General features: G+C 36.4%; 1 protein-coding gene across 4 annotated transcripts in view; it reads left to right on the forward strand.

Moving 5' to 3' along the window:
* LOC117983733 (cell adhesion molecule Dscam2-like) overlaps positions 1-23,980 on the forward strand; it is a 56,766-nt gene that overhangs the window by 31,631 nt on the left and 1,155 nt on the right. For all 4 annotated transcript variants that reach the window (XM_069499454.1, XM_069499455.1, XM_069499456.1 and 1 more), the window contains 11 exons: positions 2,635-2,819; positions 5,187-5,366; positions 6,382-6,576; positions 8,566-8,766; positions 9,457-9,617; positions 10,316-10,508; positions 12,419-12,536; positions 13,390-13,544; positions 14,170-14,283; positions 19,645-19,725; positions 23,260-23,324. In XM_069499454.1, the coding sequence (XP_069355555.1) occupies positions 2,635-2,819; positions 5,187-5,366; positions 6,382-6,576; positions 8,566-8,766; positions 9,457-9,617; positions 10,316-10,508; positions 12,419-12,536; positions 13,390-13,544; positions 14,170-14,283; positions 19,645-19,725; positions 23,260-23,288 (1,612 nt within the window). In that variant the 3' untranslated portion in view covers positions 23,289-23,324. The remainder of the gene's footprint in view (positions 1-2,634; positions 2,820-5,186; positions 5,367-6,381; positions 6,577-8,565; positions 8,767-9,456; positions 9,618-10,315; positions 10,509-12,418; positions 12,537-13,389; positions 13,545-14,169; positions 14,284-19,644; positions 19,726-23,259; positions 23,325-23,980) is intronic.

A 23,980-nucleotide genomic window follows, 5' to 3' on the forward strand; every position in this document is an offset into this window, starting at 1 on the left:
AAGTTATAGGTACCTATACCTACCTAGGATTTCTAAATTATCTTAATTTTATTTGAGTACGTACTAATTGAGTATAGTAGGCCCTAAGTACTTTAATAATTAAGAACAGAAATTAAGGGTCCTTAATTAATGGAAATTTGTGCTAAGTGCGTCTTAATTTTCTCTGCCGACTTTCTTTATTGCCATTTTATTTTACTTTTAAAAAGGGATGAAATAAAAAAAAGACAATTCTGGCTTAAAAGCAACTTTCGTTTTTCCTTTACAATCGTATGTAAGGAATAAAATTCCGGATTTTGTAGGACAATCCCAGATAATTCAATACAAGAAAATAATCAGTACCCTTATTATAAATGCGAAAGTGTGTTTGTTTGTTGGTTTATTGCTTTGTTGGTTTGTCCTTCAATCACGTCGCAACGGTGCAACGGATTGACGTGAGTTTTTGCATGGGTATAATAGATAAAGACCTGGAGAGTGACATAGCCTACTTTTTATCCCGGAAAATCAAAGGGTTCCCACGGGATTTTTGAAAACCTAATTCCACGCGGACGAAGTCGCGGACATCAGCTAGTAATAAATAAACCACGGCCGAATAATGTGCCCGATATTTCTATTTAGCGTTGTATATCTATATTTAGCTTATACTTTTTTGTGCTCAGAATCAGTACCATTGGTACTGATTCTGAGCACAACCTAATTTTAGAGTATTCGCATATTCTTCTTACTAATGTAATATGAAAAGGACAGACGCAGTTTGACAGTTTATATTTTATTTTTAGATGGTAAAACCTGTGATTTAGCGCACAGTCGCGAGCCTACTGTTTAAATTTGTAGCGTGCACTAAAATTTAGAGTCTTTAATTAATGTAAAGTTCATGTTCTGTCCCTTTTAGCATTGTTAAAAAGAAAAGGTTGCAGATACTCTAAATTTAGTTTAGAGAAAGACAACGGAATCGGTGCCAATATCAATTATCTTATATCAAGTTTTCTTATATTAAAATAATAACCAAATATTAAGATTTAACCCAACGAAAAGGTCAAACATCATCTTGCTAGCTGATCTGCGAAATCATATAAATTCCGCACGTGTAACTTTGCCCAATTTTATTTTCATTTTCCTCGTTAGCTCCGGTCCTCAAAATACGTGTGATTTGTCGCTGAACTTTGTTATTGAAGGTGTTTTACCAACTTATTTTATTTGTTAAAGTTGAAGCCAACATGGAAACAACAATAACCCTCCGGGTTTATATTTACCTACCTATTCTATATTTTTTATTTATTTATCTTTCCCTATCACGTTGCTCAGCGATTTTCGTACAAACGTACCTATAGTACGCGACAGTTCGAGAGGACAACCGGGGAGGAAACGCCCCGCACAGCTCTCGCGCTAACCCGGTGCGGGCGAGCGCGGGTGACGTGCGGGAGTGCGGGCCGTCCTAACATACCCCGATAGTTTTCCAAATGCTTGTTTTTGTACGATAATCCATGCCTTTTACAAAGGCAGCTGCAATTTACCCAGTATTCCGAAGGTAATGAATGCTTAATCGTAAAACCGCAATGCCTTCAAAGTGTCTTGTTGCTTGAATGAACTGTCTTGCGAAGCGTATCATGTCGCAAAGTTTTTGAGATGCACTGAGCAAGTTACAAGTGAATTTGAGTAGCACTAGCGTTGTTGTTTTGATTATCAGCCCAATATTCGTGGGTATTAATTTAATACTTTGACTTTTCAAAGGTTTTTTAAATTCAGATTCAAGTTAGCCCTTGACTGCAATCTCACCTGGTGGGAAGTGATGATGCAGTCATAGGATAAAATCTATAGAGCGCACTCTGACTTTGCTCAAAGTTAAAATGAGACAGATGTATATTTGTTACTGATTTCTTACATAAATCTGTCTCGTTTTAACTCAGTCTTAAATCAAAGTCAAAGTCAAAGTGCGCTCTATAGATTTCACCCTAGTGGGCTAACCTGGAAGGGGTATGGCAGTTTTAATCAAACCTACACCCCTTTTGGTTTCTACACGGCATCGTACCGGAATGCCAAATCGCTTGGTGGCATGCAGGCTTTGCCGGTAGGTAATTAGCCACGGCCGAAGCCTCTCACCAGACCAGAGATTAAGAAATGATAAAGTTTCAAACCCCTGCCCTGCCGGGAATCGAACTCGGGACCTCAGGGAGTCCAGCGCTCACCACTGCGCCGGGGAGGTTCCGTACCCGACGACGCACGGGTGCCGGCAGGACCCTATTACTAAGCTTCCGCTGTCCGTCTGCCCGTCCCTCCGTCCGTCCGTCTGTCAGTGGGTTGTATCTCGTGAACCGTTATAGGTGGAGTTGAAATTTCAAAGAATGTGTATTTTTCTATTGCCGCTATAACAATAAATAATGAAAATTACAAAATGGCTGAAATGAAAATTTAAAAAATTTCGTGTATGATGGTACGGAACCCTTCGTGTGCGAGTCCGACTCGCTCTTGGTCGAATTTTAAAACCCCGAGACAGAGCTATCTCTCACTCACATAAATCTGTCTCATTTTAAGTTTTAACTCAATCTTAAGTCTGAGCAAAGTCAAAGTGCGCTCTATAGATCTCTGAAAGTCAATCAAAGAGTAGAAGATGGTTTTGACGTTACTTCTCTGTAACAGCAATGATGGGCCTCAAATTCATCGAGTAGACGTGGAGACGGACACGGAGCCATACGAACAGACCCAGAGCCTAGAACTGAAGGGCTTGTACGAAGGGCGACAGTATGATGTCTGGGTTACAGCCAGCACGGCCATAGGAGAAGGACCTGAGAGCCGACGAGTTACGAATACGCCTTCACAAAGAGGTAAGTTATAATGAGTCACTGTGTGTCGATTTTGTTGCTCAGAATAAATAGGTAATATTATTGCATTCAATATCAAGTTGCAAACTTAATCAAGTTTCATAGCATTACGTTTATTCTTTCAATTAAGTAGATAGATTATATTCTATACAGTAATATTGTGATCCATATCCGTACTTACTCCATTCTGTATACAGGCCCACAGGGTGTAACCAGAACGCTAGCAAAAACTTAGCTTTATTGTTATACTAGCTAAACACAATCCAATACCAATAACCATTTGCCTCATTTTGTAGTTTTGGTGATTTAGTATTTTCATACCAGCAATGTGTAACGTGCAAAACTCGGATCAATGCCCCGCCTACGAGGCGGCATTGACTCTGAGTGGCATACTCGGAACGTTCGTTAACCTCTAGCGTCAGTCAGATGTTTTATTTGCAATATATCGTAAACTTTTAGTCGAAGCCAAAGTTGCTTTTTCATGAAATTGAGCCTTGAAGATGACAAATCATAGAAATCATACTAAGGTTCATGATTTCTATGTAGTGTGACAAACACAAACTGATAAGGAGTTTATGTTTATTGTATGAGGTACAATTCTGAAAGGGAGAATTTCAATGCGGTTTCCTCCATCCTCAGATCATTTCACAAGAAAGCTTTATACAAGTAGGTATCTAACACATTCACATTTAGACTTTATAATAGGTAAGACCATCCGTCCGTCCGAATCCGGACAAGTCAACTACTACTCGTGCGCAATAAGTTGAGACCTGGGGGGCGGTGACGCCACAGACGCGTGGTTGTACTGTAGACAAAAATCGGAGTGCGTCGTCGTTGCGTGACGTAAGCAAGTACGAGACTAAGATGTTAAAAAAATGGCGTTGTCTACAACACGGGAGCTTGAGGGGAAGTTACAGGGCAAGCGGGCGGAGGGTTGCATTCCAGGCCAGTCTCAACTTATCGCGCACGGGTAGTACTTTGTACTTACACTGTACAGTTATATATTATACAAAAGTAAAAAACCGGCCAAGTGCGAGGCTGGCTCGCGCACTGAGGGTTCCGTAGTAAAGTCGTATTTTTTCGACATTTTGCACGATAATTCAAAAACTATGATGCATAAAAATAAATAAAAATCTGTGTTAAAATGCGCAGGTAAAGTTCTTTCATATGATATCCCACTTGATATTACTTCGAAAATTGAAAATATCTACTAATTATTATTTCATGACCACAATTTAATTTTTTGTGTGATGTAACCCTACATTCACGGTTTTCAGATTTTTCCTCTTATGTCTGCTATAAGACCTGTATAAGACCTACCTACCTGCCAAATTTCATGATTCTAAGTCAACGGTAAGTACCCTGTAGGTTTCTTGACAGACCGACAGACTAACAGACTACAGACTCCTAAAAATAATAGTAGGTAGGTGTTATTCCAATTTTATACAATTTCAGTAATAAAATTTATCTTTTTAATAAATACCTACCCAACGCGCCGTTCAATGATTTAAAACTGTTCATTTTTATGGAGGGACTCTCAACACGCCCGCAATTTTCTACTTTTCTAGTGAAATGTGCTTTTAAAAGCAACGATAAAAAATTAAAAATACATTCTACAATTGTAAACTTTCACAACTTCTTGCATATTGAAACCGCCCGTGATTAATATTCTTTCGCAGCGTTTTATCGAGTTTCTTGTAAAGTAGATAGGATAAGTACTTTGTAGAAATGAAATCCAGTCTGCAATAAAAATATAGGTATATTTTTTTTGGACCTTTTTAATTTACGTGCAAGACAGACTTGTGCTTGACGGTAAGCATTAAGCATGCTTAACGCCGGTAAGCATGCTTAATATTTATCGTCAAGCACAAGTGAGACGGTCGGTCTGTCTGTCTGTCTGTCGGTCTGTCAAGAAACCTACAGGGCACTTCCTGTTGACCTAGAATCATGAAATTTGGAAGGTAGGTATTATAGCAGATATTAGGGGAAAAATCTGAAAACCGTGAATTTGTGGTTACATCACACAAAAAAATTAAATAGTGGTCATGAACTAATAATTAGTATTTTCAATTTTCGAAGTAAGATAACTATATCAAGTGGGGTATCATATGGAAGGGCTTCACCTGTGCATTCTAAAACAGGTTTTCATTTATTTTTATGCATCATAGTTTTTGAATTATCATGCATAATGTCGAAAAAATACGACTGTAGTACGGAACCCTCGTTGCGCGAGCCTGACTCGCGCTTGGCCGGTATTTTTTATTGTGGTAGCATTTTAGTAATCATCAATCACCCGTCTTCGTTTTTGGCAATGTTCTGGTTACACCCTGTATTGTTTCACCAATTACTCGTGTCGTAATATTGTTGTAGTGGTAGCAGGCGTGTGGTCCCTCGGTGGTGACGTGCGGGTGGCGGTGCGTCGTGCCTTACTGCTGGCGTGTCGGAGCGTGGGGTCACCACCACCGCGCACCGTGTGGTACCATAATCATAACATCATCACACACCATCCCCGGTTCACCAGGAATAAAGATGACAGCTTGCTGATTAAAAGTAAGTCACTATCATCATCATCATCATCATCATATCTACCGGCAAAGCCGTGCTGCCAAGCGATTTAGCGTTCCGGTAAGATACCGTGTACTTAGAATTCGATCAGGGGTATGGATTTAATGTAACTGCCATTCCCCTTCTAAGTTAGCCCGCTTCCATCGTAGACTGCATCAACACGTACCATCAGATGAGCTCGCAGTCAAGGGCTAACTTGAATCAGAATCAGAATTTCAACTTATCGCCAGTATTCTTCTCTCAGTATGATGAGGTCTTAGGCCAAGCCAACACGCCGCTGTCCAGCACGTATACGCTTATAACCAGTGGGTTCTCTTAAGAATCGTATGTCTACCTAAATCCCCAGGAACTTGTCATTTATTCACAAAGACGAAGTGCATTGACTGGTTTACATACTCAAGTTGCGAATTACGTAACGGATTAACCGATTAGTTCTGAAGCCAATCGGTTCATCCAATCATGAAATTAGTGCAGTCGATTATTGCAATACATAGCATGTATCTAGAATAGTTCTATTTTGAACATTGTTATAAAACGTGTATATTGCACAGAGATAGATTGATAACTTTCTGCAACAAAAATAAAACAGTCAAGCAAAGAAACTCAAAACTTAAAGCGATCTGCACCAATCAGTATAAAACTTGTCATTGTGGTGCATGCCTTTCATTATTAAAGGAATTACTGACTGACTGACAAATTAACGTACAGCTTAAAATACTAGATCTAGAATCTTGAAATTGTATCTGTAAGTTTTTTATGATGTATACACGTCTTATACTTCACTAAAAGGATTTTGAAAAATATTTCATTTATGAGGATGAAGCTAAGCCGTGGGAAAAATGCAAGAGCGTAGAGTAGTGATTTTCAGTTTCATCCCTGATCCATGATAAACAAACTACCTTTAGATAGGTATTTTAATATACCGAAGAATACGTATTATCTATTAAATCTATAGATATTATTTATATCGCATTCATTAAAATAATTAAATTTTCTCTAGGTATCGATCAATCTCTCAGCGGGAATTACACATGTCTAGCAAAGAATTTATACGGATCTGACTCAGTCGTATACTCCGTGAAGGTACTGCCTTTACCGGACCCACCATCACTTAGAGCGACCCCATACAAGGATTCCATTGTAGTTGAATGGGATGAAATAAGGACTGCCAATGAAACAATGGGATACGGCATCGGTGAGTGACTATTTGACCTGGATACTAGATTAAGTATCTTGTTTTACTTTGCGCTTGGTTCATTGAAAACTAATAAATCATTGAATAACCATGCCAGTTATGCAATGCTTCTATTGTATGATAAAGAGTATGTTGCGATTTTGCTACATATTATGTACTTACTTGTTTGAACTTTGATAAAGCTAGTTTTTTTTTTTTTTTTTTAAGAATATTAGCCATGTGAAATGACTAATATTCCCCTTTTCTCTCCAACTAAGCATCAAGCTTGTGCTAGGAGTAGGTACGACAATAGTGCAACGGGCGGGGTTTGAACCGTCGACCTTTCTGTTTTCAGTCCACTCCTTTACCTGTTGAGCTATTGAGGCTCTAAATAATATAAATATAATATAATAAATATAATATGCAATTAAAAAAATAACTTTGTACTAGAAATCTTTAGCTTCAACTATACATACATCAAGTCAAACTTAAACTTTATTAACTACTTTGTAGACTTATTATTTAGTGAATAGAATATATTTTAGTTGATTAAAATACAACTATAATGTAACACATAACAAATATTCGTGTTGCAACCTTTACCGGCACTAGAATATGACGCCCGCGACTTCTCGTAGATTTAGGTTTTTAATACCCCTGTGGGAACTCCTTGCATTACCGGGATAAAATATAGCTTGTGTCAATACTCACTCTCCACGTTTTTAACTTGAGTTACTAGGTTGCGGTACGATTCCAGGATAAACCTACAAATAAGTACACTTTCACATTTATAATATTGAATACCTACATATTATATTGAAGGGGAAATATCTTTATAGTTATAATTTTCTAGTTGGTGTATAATACTAATAGTCCATCCGATGCTGATGGAATTTGAAGTTTTTCAACCTATGTATAACCTAACGGATGTCCATCCGTTCCCTAACCATTTAGAATAATTCATCTAAGCATTTAACCGTTGTCATGGTTGTATTTAAATTATTAATTTTATCAACCCAGCCAGAAAGATGTATGTATTTATGCTTTACTATCAGTATGAATAGGTAAGAACAATGCTCGACTCTTTGAGATAGGCCGAGACTTTTACAAGTAGTTTATTCAGCCAAAGTTCTACCGTAAGTGGTTCAACCCCTCAGCAGACCCTCCACTGCTGAGGGCCTCTTCATACGAGGATTCAATTGTGGTCGAAGGGTACGAAGTAAGCCCTGATAAAAATCAAAGGAATATGGGATCATTGAGCTGTTAATGCAGAAAAGTAATTAAGCTTTTTATATATTTCTTTATTAAATAAGTACGTAATCGAAGTATATTGTAGAGTTCTACAAAAGAACTTCCCTGTACCATGTAATTAATCCATACTTCCACGCTTTTATACTTAGGTAATACTACAAATACGGAAGTGTATGTCTGTCTGCTAGTTTTTCATGCCAATCCGCTCATACGATTTTTACCAAAGGTACAGAGGTAGCTTATAGAAAAACAAAAAATTAGATAGTAATCGTTATCTGCGAACTCGCGGTGTATGCTTGGCTAACTATTTTTCAAACAGCCCTCAACAGATCACTTTGGTTTTATTATTTTCGTTGAAAAAATAATTGGATTTCACTTTTAATGCTATTATTTGCAGTAATATCAGTAATATCAATAGTAAATAGTGTTTTTAATTACTTTAGTCCAGATTTAATTATTGTACTTGCCGTTGTTTTTGATGACTTTTGTTTACAACACTTGAACTTTTGATCGGCTGAGACTTGAGAGAAAATATTGATAGATTCATAAGCCTTTTTCGCAGTTTTCTTATGATGTACACCTTTGGTAACATTTTCACTTGCGACTTATGTATAGTTTTACACTTTTTTCACAAAAACAACTGTAAATTCGCGATTTTCAATTTGATAATTCACTTTAAATACGGACCCAATACATTCATACGCACTGCAGCGCCCTCCTCTAAAAATGTCATAATAGCAGAATATTCAATTTTAATAGTTTACAATCTAACCTGGAGGCAGGAAGATGGTCTCTGGCAAGAAGCCTGGCCGATGGCCAGAGAGACCAGGTTGCCAGGAATACAGCAGCATGCACTCGCCGGGCTCAAATGTGGTACCAAGTACTCTATAAGAGTGACTGCCACTGATAGTATTGGAACTTCAGTACCAGCGCATATTGATGTTACGACTTTAGGAGGAGGTAAGATTTAATAAGCTTAAATATTATAGTATCTTATGTCAAATGCTCAAAGATCATAAACATCATGATGAAGTATTGAATGTGTGGTACAATCCAGAAAAAAGTGCCAGTTTTATACTGAACATTCATTTAATATCATCATTTTACTGTGTCGTCTTATAATGACCTAATGATATCAATTCTCCTATCTATCTAACTACTTGATCATCTAATGAAAAAATCTCAGGGTTTCAATTTTATTTTTTATTTTACTCTAAAATGTTATATTTTTAAATAAGTAGCTACCTATATTATGCTTGTTTAGTACGAGTCTGTTAGCAGTGACTCTACTAAAATGTGCTCCTATTACTGTAACCGTTACTGTACTGCACCGCATATATTCAAATAAACGTCGAGGTCGACTCTAACTTGTAACATTTGTACCATCTCTGCCATCTTGTAAGGAGTCGGATACGAAATTTATTTATTTCTCTCTCTCTCTCTCCCTTTCTCTCTCTCCCCTTCTCTCTCTCTCTCTCCCCTTCTCTCTCTCTCCCTTTCTCTCTCTCTCTCCCTTTCCTACTCTCTCTTCCAATCTTGTGTAGTAAATTAGTGATTACCTAGGGGTAGATTTTGTGTACACTACGTTGTTTGGAACTACAAAATCTACCCGTTCTTATCAAGTTTGTCATTTACATACTTCCCTAATAGCACCGGTATCACCGCCAACAACTGACTGGCTTTGGAGCAACGCAACCCACATTTACATACAACTGAGCGGGTGGGACGACGGAGGCTGTGACGTCACCAAATGGGATGTCGAATACCGCCTTCTTGGCAGCAGTTTCTGGCACCGCGCGGAAAATTTGGCGGTAAGCGGCTAGATAAGCTGTTTATTGAACGGATATTGTATTTTATTGGACTTCCATTGCTTTGTAAATTGGTACATAATATTAATTTGGATTTTGTTTGGATTTATGCTAATAGGAAATTACAAACTTTGTTTTTGGTACATTAATTATGACAATAATAGGTATATTTGCATTAATTGTTATTCTATACTTACAATAATTTTATTAGTATAGAATACGTTTTCATTGCAAAATCATTCTCCACAATTCTGAAAATAGTGTAGGTAGGACCTACCTACAGTAAAATTATTTCGGATATTCGGATCAACAATTATTTAAAACATCACAAGCATTGAGAAATTTCCTAATAAGTTTTAGACAGTCACACACTAACATCAAGCATAAGTTTAATATTATAATCTAAGATCACCGAGTAGTCTAAGATACACAATCATCACAAATATGTTCGATATCTGGAGAGTCAGAGTCACGTGACAAACCACATTATGTTCGTTTTAGGACTTCTTGTCGTAATACTAGGTACAGTCTGCACAGTACAACACATAGGTGTGTTGTACTGTGCAGACTTTAGATGTTATTTTGCGACACTTACCAGAGTCCAGGAATAATATTATTATGTTGATCGTTGTATCGCGAAACTTGCCCGTGCCCAAAAATATTTGCGACAATCATATCTAGGTATTTAATTTTTCTGATAGGCAATGGACCTCAGTCTAGGATGGGGCTACATAGACAGTCACTACCAAGCACCTCCTCTCCGGTCCATCCCAGCATCATACGCTGTTGGCTCTCTAGCACCGGGCAGTTGGTATCAACTGAGAGTGACGGCAAGCAATGATGCAGGGACCGCTTCAACCGTTTACACGTACGCTACTAAAACTTTGGACGGGGGTAAGTTAAACGAAATAATTAAAAAGTATAAATATAAGTCCTTCTTCTAGAAGAGTATCTCTTAAAGAGATAAGTACCCTTTCAAGTATTTATTTTAGTTTTTAACTTTTTACAGTATGTATTTATTTCAATCCAATCCAATCCAATTCATCAGCCTGCTTGCGTCCACTGTTGGACATTGGCCTTTCCAAGAGCGTGCCACCAAACACGGTCCTCCGCCTTCCTCATCCATCCGCTCCCAAACAACTTCTTCAGGTTATCGGTCCAGCGGGCTGGAGGTCGTCCCACACTGCGCTTACCGATACGGACCACGTCTGCCCCATCAGCCGTCGGTTTACTTAGCAAGTGTCAAATAAATATATAAGAGTGAAAAAAAATGTATGAAAATATTGAACATAAGACTTTCTTTTACGAACCGTCCTTCTAGTGTACTTGTTTACCTATTTACTCATATCTTGATGATGTCATGCTCTTAAACTTTTGTAAGTTATACGTCATTAAAGACAAGAGTGAAGTGCTGAATAGGCATCTTCTAGACTGGCACACTTCATCATCGTTTTCTAAGTGGCATCGACAATATGACAATAATTCATTTAAATAACTGAGGTTATAGTCAATCTTGATTCTTGTGGCTAATTGTAAAATCATCTATACCCCACTCGGGGTTCCTAGGGGAACACAGTCCAATTTATATAAAATTATTATTTCTGAAAATACCCTACCACTGAAAATGCCAGGTCAAAGATCATTAATATTCATCACGATACAGTTTGAAATCTCATCAAAACTTTAATCATTACAGACCGGATTGGAGTCTGTCAAATACTGAGAGACATTTAAATTTAAGCACTTTCACGGTACTTACTAATGACAATTAAGTATTATAATATTCCCGTTATAGACTTGTTGTAGGTACTTTGTTTCACCACTCAAACTAGATATCTGTGATCGACATATTATTAAATTGGATAAAGCTAATCCAAACCAAAGAATTATATGATGTACCTAATAGAATTGGCATGGCGGACTCTTTATTACCGGACAGCATGTCGCCAAGTTTTATCAACTATTAGAGATATCAATTACTAAAAATAATTCGAAAGTTTACCGTTCCAAGATACCTAGACACATTAAATTGGTCCAAACAACTAAATATTAAATGTGATTTTAAAAATGACATTTGCTGTATTGATACCAGGACAGTGTGTCACGGATTTTTACACACGCTCATACGAAAATAATAAATCTGCTTTCTGTAGCAAAGCAATTTAAATACTGGACTGTTGTTACAATAACGTAGAGTATAAATGTTTCACTAAACCTTTTGCACGGGCGGTGCCAAGATTAAGCTTCTTCTACATAAATTTTGAATTCTGTGATCCAAACTAATAACTTTGGTTCCTATTACCTACTTACATTATAAATTGTTTGTAAGTTGAGCCAATCTAATATCAAATCAATACAATATGTAGTTAACCGCGGTTAAACTTATGATTAACTGTGCCTGACAAGGGGTAATAATGACTACGGTAAAGGTACCAGCGATTTAGTTAATTGAAATTTAAACAGTTGACTTCAAAGTGAGACATTTTGTAACATGTTTACTACCATACCTACAACATATTTGTAACAGAAACAATAAATTCATTTTCAACATTCCAACTTATATCCTTCATCGTCCTATGAACCCCTAGTTCGTTCAAGATTCATTAAAGATTCATTCATAAGCGTGTTCATAAGACAATATCATACAGTATTGTTTTACCACAATAACAGATTACCTGCCACCTAATGCAATGATTTATGTTTGTATCACAAATATACAGGATTTAAACAAAATCCATGCACACGGATGAAATCAGAAGCATATTTTGTCAGCTAGCAATTTAATATAACTTTTTCTTTTGTAGAGGAAATAGGTCCACCGTCGGAGTTTTTCGACCTGAACATGTTGGTGATAATCTGCAGTAGTATACTCCTCGTCATCTGTCTTCTGGCCTTCATTTGTATACTGTTTAGAAGACATAGGTAAGATTTTACACATTGCATAGGGATTTACTTATACCTATTTAAGCAAACCCTACAAATAACCTTGACTTTGTCGTTGTCCTTATTAAGTAAATTGAATTAAAACTAATTCTGAAAAAACTATTCCGTAGCTAACTTAAAGGGTAAAACGATTGCAGAAAACTTTCGGTGCTTTGTAAAGTTTGGTTTTTCATCCGTCACGATTTCAATGTTAGTTCGCGATAAAAATATTCTATGTGCCATGCATATAGCGTAGGTAGCGCGTCGGTTATACGTTTTAAGTGAGCTAAAGGAAAGTTCGATTAGTTTTAAATTTTAATACGTAGGTAATATTGTTACTATAAATAATATTGTCAATCTAACTTTGAATTACTACAATTTAGGGAGTGAGATTCCATTTCGTTAGTTAAAAAAATACCTTAGAAAGCCTTATATTTGTTTTAAAAATCAGTATGTATATAAGTACTTAATATTTTGAATAGTTCGAAAACGCTCCAAAGGTCACAAAAGCAGCACTGGATCGACGTGATTTTGATTTGCATGAATACCTATAGTTAAAGATTTGTAGAGTGACTTTAAGCTAACTTATGTCCCGAGCAATCAGAGTTTTCCAAGAGATTTTCAAAAACCTAAATCCAAAGTTCGTCAAAGTCGATTCAAGAATCGTACAAAGTTGCGACTTCATCTAGTGCTCTATAAACCTCTTACAGAACGTATATATTCATATAAAATCAACCTATTAAATTGTTTTTTTTCTCAATTTTCCTTCGTATAAAATATTATGTCAAGTAATAAATTATTTTACCTGCCTATACTTTACCTTCCTATAAAAATTTCATGTCCTTCGATTTAGGCAAAATTACTCATCCCAATATCGTCACTCCATCGCCGAGGAGGTTAAATCTCGCAACGAGAGTGTGGCCTCGCATTCGGAACATAAAGAGCGTTACGCGCACACGCCCCGAATATACACTTCCCCCGTCCACCCCAGGAAGAGCGGTAAAAATGGTAAGTGGATTTCATACTGGTGGTAATAAAGTGGTAAGTAGATGGGTAGTTACATTTTTACAAGCTTATGAGGATCCACTTTTTGAGTTTATCTGTTTACTCGTACCCGCATTTCATGCGTAAATGCGCGACAAAATATCGTGTCCCTCGCTACAATTTATAGGTATCAATAACTTTTCGTAGTCTAATTACTCAGATCCTTTGTTAGGGACAGTAGAACTGATATCGGGTGGAGAATGCTACAAAGCGCGAACGCGAAGCTGCGAGATAGTCACACTATTGTTTTAGTACATTTGTTAGTGCGATTTTGACACAAGCTTTTACGCTTGAACCTTTTTAAGTTAACGTTAACTTTGCGTAAATCTGTCATTATTATCAACTATGGAGATTATTTTCCGGGAAAATGTTATGCTCGAAAATACGACGCAACGCTTTGGTACCTACGAGAAAAGGTACGCAGTGCCCCGTCCTTTAGTTTGGCTCGTCTTGGCGGGAGGTACTGCCGTACCCTCTGATAATTTGACATCCCCTAAATGAGACTCACAAAGTTACACTAAAACGTCTGGATAACCTAAAGTGTAATCGAATAAGGACGTAATATTGACAGGATTGCCTTTTTGTCTAGAAATGTTCGAGATTAGTCCATACGCTGAATTCGCGCTTGGATTCAGAACATTTGACCACGTGGAGAACCAGGATCTGCCAAATAGACTGCCTAGCAGACCAAGATTTGATACTGGTAAGTAACATCTATTGATGTCCTATTATACCTACTTATAGATACCGTCCGTTAGCATATATATATATATATATATATATATAGAACAACTATAGTAATAAAATCAGCAATGATAAATTATAAAACGTTATGTATAAAGAATTTGTAGCGCTTTATTAAGTAGGTATAATGCATAAATATAACGTTCTCACTCGCCACTTTAACTTTATGTGTCATGTCATAAGTACGATTTTAGCCCGTATATTAAAGCTCATCATATAAACATCATTAAAATTGGTTGAAAATTAGGCATTAATTATTGTATTCTTATTTTTAGTAATCTCTCACTTTTCAAAAGATTCTTTAGAATAGAATAGAATAGATTTTTATTCAAATAGAGTTTTACAAGTGCTTTTGAATCGTCATCTAGTTTAATTTACCACTTTAGATACAAATAATTTGAATAATGATATCATCTATCAGATATATAAAAATCGTACCCTCTAAATATTATGCAAGCTTGTTACAAAGCTCAAGCAAATTACATCAAAGCGTCGAGCTCAATTCAATCAAATGCCATATAATTGGAGAGTAGGTACCTACCCAGTCGCTGCAAGTCCGGGCTTGGTCCAGTAATAAATTTTGCGGTCGGGTTTCATATTTCAAAGGAAACGTGATTCCTTTTGTCGATAGCACGTACAAGCTTTGCATCCATCCTGGAAGTGGCCGTTATATCAAAATATTTCCTTAATTAAGTATATTCCAGTATTTGCTATACGTATGACCATATTCAATATTGTTATTGATAATTTTATTACAACAACAAACACGTCCTCTTTTTATCATTTCCAGTTCCAGGATTTTTATCACAACCCTACTACTATAATAGTCCAGAAGCCGCCAAGTGTTTTTTTTGTGATTAATAACAGGCTGAATTTTCGTGCGTAGGTTCCGTTTGACGAGACACCCAAGTTTTGCCCTGTGAAAATTCTCGAAAACTTGTCGATTTGGTGGGGTGTCGAAATTGTCTTAATAACAGTACTTACCTAAGTATTTTTTTTTTAATATTGAGATAATTGGATAATAAACTCGGAAAAACGATTGTGCTACAAAATAGATGGTCCAAATAACGAGGTCATAAAAACTACGAATAACCAGCTGGTTTTTTGTATGCAGCTTAGTAAATAATATTTGTACTATGAAATGGCCACATAGTCCTACAAATTTAGTGGCACGTTTTTCCAGTCCTACGCTTAGAAGTTGTCTATTTTACGGTAACAATTTTTTCATTAACTAAACGAATTTAATGTATACCTTACTGACCTTAATTCAATCAAATACCAAGTTATTGGAGTTGGAGAGTGCATCTACAATTCTACAGTAGTCATGCAATGAAGCTTGTATAGAGTAATCAATTTCGCCCATTTGCGGCCCGGCTTAATATATCAAAGGAAATGCAATGCCTCTTTATCAATGGCTTACACGGCTCATGATTCTATGAGCACTTAGGTATATTTATATAGTACTAAATGTATAAAAGGAAAAGGTGAGTGACTGACTGACTGATCTATTAAGCACATCTCTAACTATTGCACGGATTGGGCTGAAAGGATGACGTTAATTTCTGCCCTCAGAATTACTAGCAAATTAATGATTTGGAATATTTTACATTATTAATTCATTAATGTGAAATATTGAAACTAGATTTTTAATAATAGTCTAGAACTAATCAAAGCAAACGATTATACTTAATCCATACTAATATTATACATGTGTGTCTGTCTGTCTGTCTATATGTCTATTTGGATTTCACAGCCCATTCGTTCAACCAGTTTTGATGAAATTTGGCACAGAGATGTCTTGCATCCCGGGGATGGGGAAAAAACAATAAATCTTTAGTGTATAAAACGCCTGACAGAAATTATTAAGAAATACTTTTTGATGTGTGATGCAGGTTTTCCAGGATCGACCTTAAAGTTTTTAGGTTGTGGCACGATAACGCTAATATTTTTCTTGCGTTCTCATTTGAAAATCATATAAAATATTCCATACATTTTTATTTGGATCACTCGTTCGGTAATTATTCCATAAGTGACCTCATTAATTTAATAGGCGATTTAAATTATTCCGTTAAAATATTAAATTAAAATTTTATATTCCTGTCACATTTAAATTGTAAGCTTTCGCAATATATGGAGCGCAGCTCGAAAGCCATTTCTGTTATTGTTCATTTAAATAAAATTTCATAGAGTTAACGTTTTACTAGATATGATTATCCGTACTAATATTATAAATGCGAAAGTGTGTATGTCTCTCTGTCCTTCTGTCTGCTAGCCTTTCACGGCCCATCTGCTAAACTGATTTTGACGAAATTTGGTACAGCGCTAGAGCTTGCATCTCGGGGAAGGACTATTCTACTTTTTATACCGGAAAATCAAAAAATTCCCACGGCATTATAAAAAAACCTAAATCCACGCGGACGATGTCGCGGGCATCAGCTAGTTTTCATATAAGTACCACAAGTCGTGGGTATCGTCTAGTTTTGTATAAGTACCAGCATGATCCAAACTTTATAGTCGCTGATCGTTGATCCCTATATTGGGGTATCGGGGGTACCTACGCAGAGAAATTTTCAGCTTTTACAAAATAACGAAGGTACGGCCCTCCCGGGCTCTAAGTCCATTTGTATCTAGAGGTATAAGTATTTTTATTATTTTACAATACTTAATTAAACTTTTACTGCAGTATCATTATGATAGCTCTTATTAGCTATGAAATAAAGTTTAAAATAAAACAAATGAACACTTTGCTACTAACATTTCATGCTTTTGCTTCCAATAATTGAATTTGCAAGGCATTTATTTTTTTCGTTCAATTGCTTTAATTTTGATATTCATGCAAAAAGCAAAATTTTTATTCACATAAAATGTGGCAAAAAACATTTTGTTTTATGGCTACTGGGTTTTATAAAAGGTTTACGATTGCCATTTGACCTCCATAACCCTTCACCGGTGAATTCAATAGAGCTTAGCTCGAAGAAAAATTCAAAATATAATACCTATAATATGCCTTTATTAGTCAATACTAATATTCCACAAAAGTTTACTCTATTCTTGGCGATAATAACTGTTCGGGCAGCGTCTGCTTATCGCTTTGTTCATTTCCATACAGATTATGTAAACTGCCCTCATTTATTGATAATATCTTTATGTACCCTGCCTTTATAAAGCTATCGCAAGATTGATTGGCCACGAGACAAGCGTGCTCTTCTAATTTGATCCTACTTTTCTGATCATCATTTTTTAACCCATCGTGGAGGAGACCTGTGTTCAGTAGTGTGTCGGCCACTGCTATACACAGGTCTCCTCTCAGAATGATTACAAAAAAAATAAAAACCGACTTCGTTACATAAACACTAAAAATTGAAAAATAATTTAATTTATTACCGAATATATTATGTATACAAGAGTTAATATAGTTCCATAATAATACTTTTTGGTGCCGGTGCCAATTAGCTTTAGCTGCGCGAATCGTCTAGACTTCATATTTTTATGGGACTCCACAATGGCACCTCATTGGCACCGACCCCAAAAACTATTATTATGGAATTATATTAACTCTTGTATACATAATATATTCGGTAATAAATTAAATTATTTTTCAATTTTTAGTGTTTATGTAACGAAGTCGGTTTTTATTTTTTTTGTAAAAATTTTTTATTTCACAATTTTTAGTGGCCCCATGGAATTATGCTATGACTGGTTAAAAATCTACTGTTTACTAAGCTATTACACTGATCGCGAGCAATTTACTCTTATCCGTTGAGGAGTTCCAGTATCTATCTTCGAAGATGTTCATCAGATCTTTACCAAATTGAAATGGGACCAACTTTGAAGTATACCCTTTCAAACAAAAAAAGAATTTTCAAAATCGGTCCAGGCGTTTTTGAGTAATCCGGGAACATACATAAAAAATAAAAAAAAAAAAAAAAAAAAAAAAAAAAGATTCCGACGAATTGAGAACCTCCTCCTTTTTTGAAGTCGGTTAAAAAGGGTTTGCGCCACACTTCGTCACGCCTGGCCAATTGCGGTTTGACAGACTTCACACACCTTTGAAAACATTATGAAGAACTCTCAGACGTTCAGGTTTGCTCAGGATGTTTTCTATCACTTTTAAATCAAGTTACAAGTCAAACACACACACACGCAGACACACACACATACACATTACACACTCAATAAAATAAAAAAATCCAACTTAACCAGATTATTTTCCGCTAGTTTCCTAGCTCCACACTTCACGAGCGCACCAGCCATCCTGTATCACCATCAATCTTGATCTAATTTAATAAAATTAATGACTCCGTTGTTCTATTTAGTTTAACTTCAGCTTTTCGTACAAAGTCTGGGTAATCCACATTGAGCTATAAACCATAGAGATGCAGACCTTGTTTGTATAAATATTATCAGGTGTCATAAAAGTGCCACTATACAACAACAACAACTAAAACAAGAGTGATTCTCTTCTAGGTAAATGCGTCCCATCTTAGGCCTCATCATCACTTTCAATCAGGTGTGTGTGTGTTGTCAAGCGTTTGCTTGACTTATAATGAATAATAGAAAAAAAACCTTAACAATGATTACAATGATGTAAGCTTGTTGTTGCTTGGCAGTTAAATCTGTACGTTGAGTTAACTTTAAGTTAGTCGGTTTCTAAAGATAATTTATATTACTAACAAATAAAGCAGATTTAATTTACTACATGATACAAAGCACAATTGATTTTATAAACTACCTAAGCTGTTCTAAAGAAGCCATGTTGCAGGCCATCTCCGCCTCTAGTAAACGATACTCTCACGTATTTTCCGTCGTTGAAAAAAAACTGATTGATCATTGTTGCGAATTACTTTGTTACGATCGAACGGTCGTAGTGGTTTTTTATTTGGGCCAATGATTGGCAGTTTTTTGTATAGCACTTTTTGTATTTTGTTTTGAGGATCGTCTAGTTGTAGGTATAACGTTTTCCTCGTAAAATATGTACTTAGTCCAATTTTCATAATTTTTAGAAATTTTGTAGATATACTTAATAAAGAACAGCTATGCGCGTACGTTTTAATTTTAAAGAAATCCATACTTATATTATAAATGCGAAAGTGTGTTTGTCTGCTAGCTTTTCACGGCCCAACAGTTTAATTTAGTTTTTTAAGTTTTTTATCCCGGAAAATCAAAGAGTTTCCACGGGATTTTAAAAACCTAAATCCACGCGGACGAAGTCGCGGGCATCAGCTAGTATTCATATAAGTACCACATATAATATCTTAGGGTTAGAATATCGCTGCCATACCGACAAAATAGAAAACCTGACAGTAATGCTTTGTTTCAGAGACCAGTTTTCAGACTAGAGTCTCGGAGTCAGATGATAGTGACAGCACGTCCAAAGCTACAGTCTCAGGGATGCCCAGACGTAAGTATCAGAGTGAACTAGAGTAAGTGAGCCCTCGATTTGATCCTGAATCGACATCCTCTCAAATATTAGGTAATTGAAGCAAAGGTGACGTGAAATCAAAGTTTTGATAATATTTAAAACTATTTATTACGCTGCTACGACACGGTCCATGCCCGTACAAAATGACTACCTACTCACGTGCCATTTTAACTCTATGTCAAAAGTACGGTTCGGTTCACCTTTAAAATAAAGACTAAAATCGTACTTTTGACATAAAATTTGACACAAAAAGCTCAAATGGCGCGTGTGGAGTTAAATTTTACGCGTTATACCTCTAGTCGTTTCACAGCCTACATTTAAAGCCCGCCAGTGTAGGTAAGTGAAGCCTCGAGATTTGGTTACAAGTTTCATAGGTAACTATAGTGAACTGTGGCACGACGATCGCGTTAAAATCAATCTAAATAAATTCGTTCAAACATTACGTTGAGTCAAAGTTTATTTAATCGCTTTGACCTCATTCCCGGGACATATTGAACTTGGCGGTCTTCCAGTAGGTAGGCAGGGGTACCTACTACATAGATAGACAAGTCTAACTTAATGCTAATGTATCGCGTGATGCGAATCCAAATCCATTTGAGACTGTTAAGCAACTATAGTCCTCAACAGGTTGAGATGGCAATCGGGGTATGAGGCGGGGGGACACCTCGCACACCTGCGCACTTATTATTATTATTATATTATTATTATTATTAATATCCGAGTTCGATTCGAGTTTCTTATATATACGTATTTTTACGAACTCTGATCGGTTGAGTGCGTAACCGCTCTTAAGGTGCGGAACACCTACCCTTCCGGAGTCCGTGTTTCCTGACACGGATAATATGACCTATATACGTATCTTCAAGGCAAGAGTGAATAAGCATCTTCTAGGCAAGCGCGCTCCTACTTAGATCTCATCATTGTTGCTTTTTACTAAGCATGATTTTCATCAAACACAAACTGATCTTGCAATAAAAAAACTGTAAGTTTTTAAATAGTTTTTAATGAATAAAAAATTAATAAAAGGCTTAAATCTATAACTAAAATATTTTTTATTTTCGCTTTTATTAATTTACAGTTGAAAGCCATCATCTAGCTATATTTTGTATTCGAAATACATCAAAGATTAGATGATTAAGCCAGAGGTGTCCATTGAACCATGTGCAGATACTACCTACTGGCAGTACGCCAACACCAATATATGTTCCGGAATGAGGTCAAAAAGATAAAATGAAATATCTAAACCTCCGATAAGATCTTTTAGCAACGTTGTTTTTTCTCAAGTATTGTATGTTTTAAGTGACTAAGTAAATTATCGACACATTACAGATATATTGATCACGTAAATCGTTATAATATGAGCTTTAACTAATTATAGTCGTCTGTTTTGCTTTATCTAACTCATAATGAGTTTGTGTTTAAGCATCAGAGTTTTATTTATTTTCATAGAATGAAATACCTACAGTATTGCTGCAGTTATCCTAATAAGTACCTTAAATCAGTTGTAATATTTTATCATACAAGTAAGTAGCCTGCTTGCTCATCTTCAGAAAAAAATCTGTTATAAAAAGTGCATTTTTCCCATCTCATAAAAATTAGCATTGTACATCTTTGTTAGTCCATTAAAAGCTCTCTTAAGGCAAATGTATCGTAAATCTCAACTGTAGCGGATGCTGAGAACTTAGCTTGATTTATACGAGACCGTTCTACCGAAAGTTAGGCTGTTTATTCATTGCCAGAAGCGACAGCGGAAATGGAATAGGTTTTTTTGTTTGTCTTGCGAAATGCGAAATGTTCCAAAAATTTATCAACGCTTTCTGACGTTTTGCGAAATAGTACATTACTGCACGAGACTGGGAAATAAGCGTTTTCTGGTCGAGTGTGAGTCAGATTTAGGTTTTTAATTTTTTTTTGACTTTCTGAGATAAAAAGTAGCTTTTGTCACTGTCTAGTGTCGTCTTCAACTACATATTAAATCCATGCAAAAACTACCATACTCATGTGTTATTTATTTTTAACTAAATGATGCCTGCGACTTCGTCCGCGTGGATTTAGGTTTTTATAAATCTCCCGGAGATTCTTCAATTTTCTGGGAATAGTCCTTCTCCGGGATATAAGCTAACTGTGTATCAAATTTCATCAAAATCGGTGAATCGGTGAAAAACTAGCAGACAGATTGACAGACATACATGCATATATAATATTAGTACTGATGTGGCGGCTATTGTGAATTTTTTAGTATTTGTTGTTATAGCGACAATAGAAATGGTATTCTGGTAAAATTTCAGGTTATGGTTCACAGGATACATCCCACTGACAGACAGACGGACGGGCGGACGGACAGCAGGGTCACGTTGACATCCTTCGGGTACGGAACCCTAAAAACTAATAACCGCGACCGCTCCCGCTTTTTCCCGTTATATGTTCTCGGTCTAATTTGAAGAATGAATGACTTACCAGCGCAATAGTTGCGCAGCGGAAACTTTTTGTTGACGTAGTTCTGACTTGAAGCAGAAATTACCAAGTCGAGTTACGGAGACTAATTACATACAATAGCAGATTTTGTGCTGCCTCAAATATGTAAAATTATATAACTTTGCCTGCGTAAAACGGAGCTAGAGACTGCGTCATAAAGTAAGGATTGTAGTACTGTGACTACGTAACAAGGAAACTTAAGGGTCTACAAAACAATTAAGGAAAATACCAGAAATTGTACATTTGATACTAGGAAGCTTACGGTTCAGGGTCGTATTAAGGCTTTGGGGTATCTTCTCAACACTGTTACTGAACGCGGCCGAAAGTAATCTACATCGACCTTTAGAAGGAGATAGCAGATTTGTAGAGCATTGTCTGAGTCGTTGCGACCGACAAAACGTCATACACACATACGTCGTGAGTGACAGAGGCAACGCTCTACAAAGCCGACATGTCATCCTAAAAGTCGATGTACATTACTTTCTGCCGCGTACTGTATTTTGTTATTAGTTAAATCACAAGTGACAAAAAACCTAAGACTGGCAGTGCGCTTTGGTGACCATTTGGTGGTAAACCATTAAAAATATACCTAAGAACACAAAAAATGCATATATATACAAAAAATGCCATCAAATTCGGTGTAGATGTTTTTCGGATTAAATATGGTGAAAGATTTATCTATGTACATTGTACATAAACCCCTTAACTTACCCGGTACTCTTACTTGACCCTGAATTGGTATTTAAGATCACAGCAGCGTCATCCCTGCCGCACCAGATAGAACTTGAATTGAAAAAAAGCAATAAGGAAGCAATAATATTGTAAACCCTAAAAAACTCTTAGGTAGGTACATAATACTTAGCTTTTAATGTTGATAGACGAAACACATTTTCATTTTCATCTTAAAAAATTTCCTAAAAAGCAGTACCGACAATGATGACGCTATTTTTCATCCGTTCCTCCTAAAAGCACTCTCAAATAGAAATGGAACTTGTTTACAACTGGGACTAGTGTTAATAAATCACAATGTTGTTTCAGGCCACTGCCGAACTCCGCATCACAGATAAAAAACTGCCAGGATTTTGTTTCAATGCAACAGAACTATACCAGATGACCTAAAACTTATATTCGAAATTACTTCTATCGAAGATTGTCTCAAGTTGCAATGCGATCTTACAGCTGTATATCACTGGAGTAAAGCGAACAAAATGGAGTTCAATCGTGACAAATGTTCAGTTATGACCTTTGGTAAAGTTCGGTATCCTTTGATACATGAATATAAAATGGATGGAATCCCTATTCCCAGAGTACAGAACATGAAAGACCTAGGTGTAATTTTTGATAAAAAATTGACCTTCCATGACCATATTAACACCGTAGCAGCTGACTCATTTCGAAGATTAGGATTTGTACTACGCAACTCTCGGGAGTTCCATAGTCCTTTGGTAATACGATTACTATATTACGCCTTAGTCCGAAGCAAGCTCGAAACAAGCACCTGTGTCTGGCATCCGTACGAGGCAAAGTACGGGCTTATATTAGAAAAAGTACAAAAGGCCTTCCTAAGATACCTGTATAAACGTTGCTATGGATATTATCCTTTCCTATACCCAACCAAATTTCTGTTAGGTTGCTTAGGTTTCAACTCCCTGGAGGTCAGACGCATTTGCGACCAACTCAAAATTATGTGTCAAATTTTGCGAGGAGATGTTAATGCTCCAGAACTTCATAACCAACTGTGTCGCATACGTGTCCCTGA

This window comes from Maniola hyperantus, chromosome 7 (genome assembly GCF_902806685.2).
Source record: "Maniola hyperantus chromosome 7, iAphHyp1.2, whole genome shotgun sequence".
Classification (NCBI taxonomy): domain Eukaryota; kingdom Metazoa; phylum Arthropoda; class Insecta; order Lepidoptera; family Nymphalidae; genus Maniola; species Maniola hyperantus.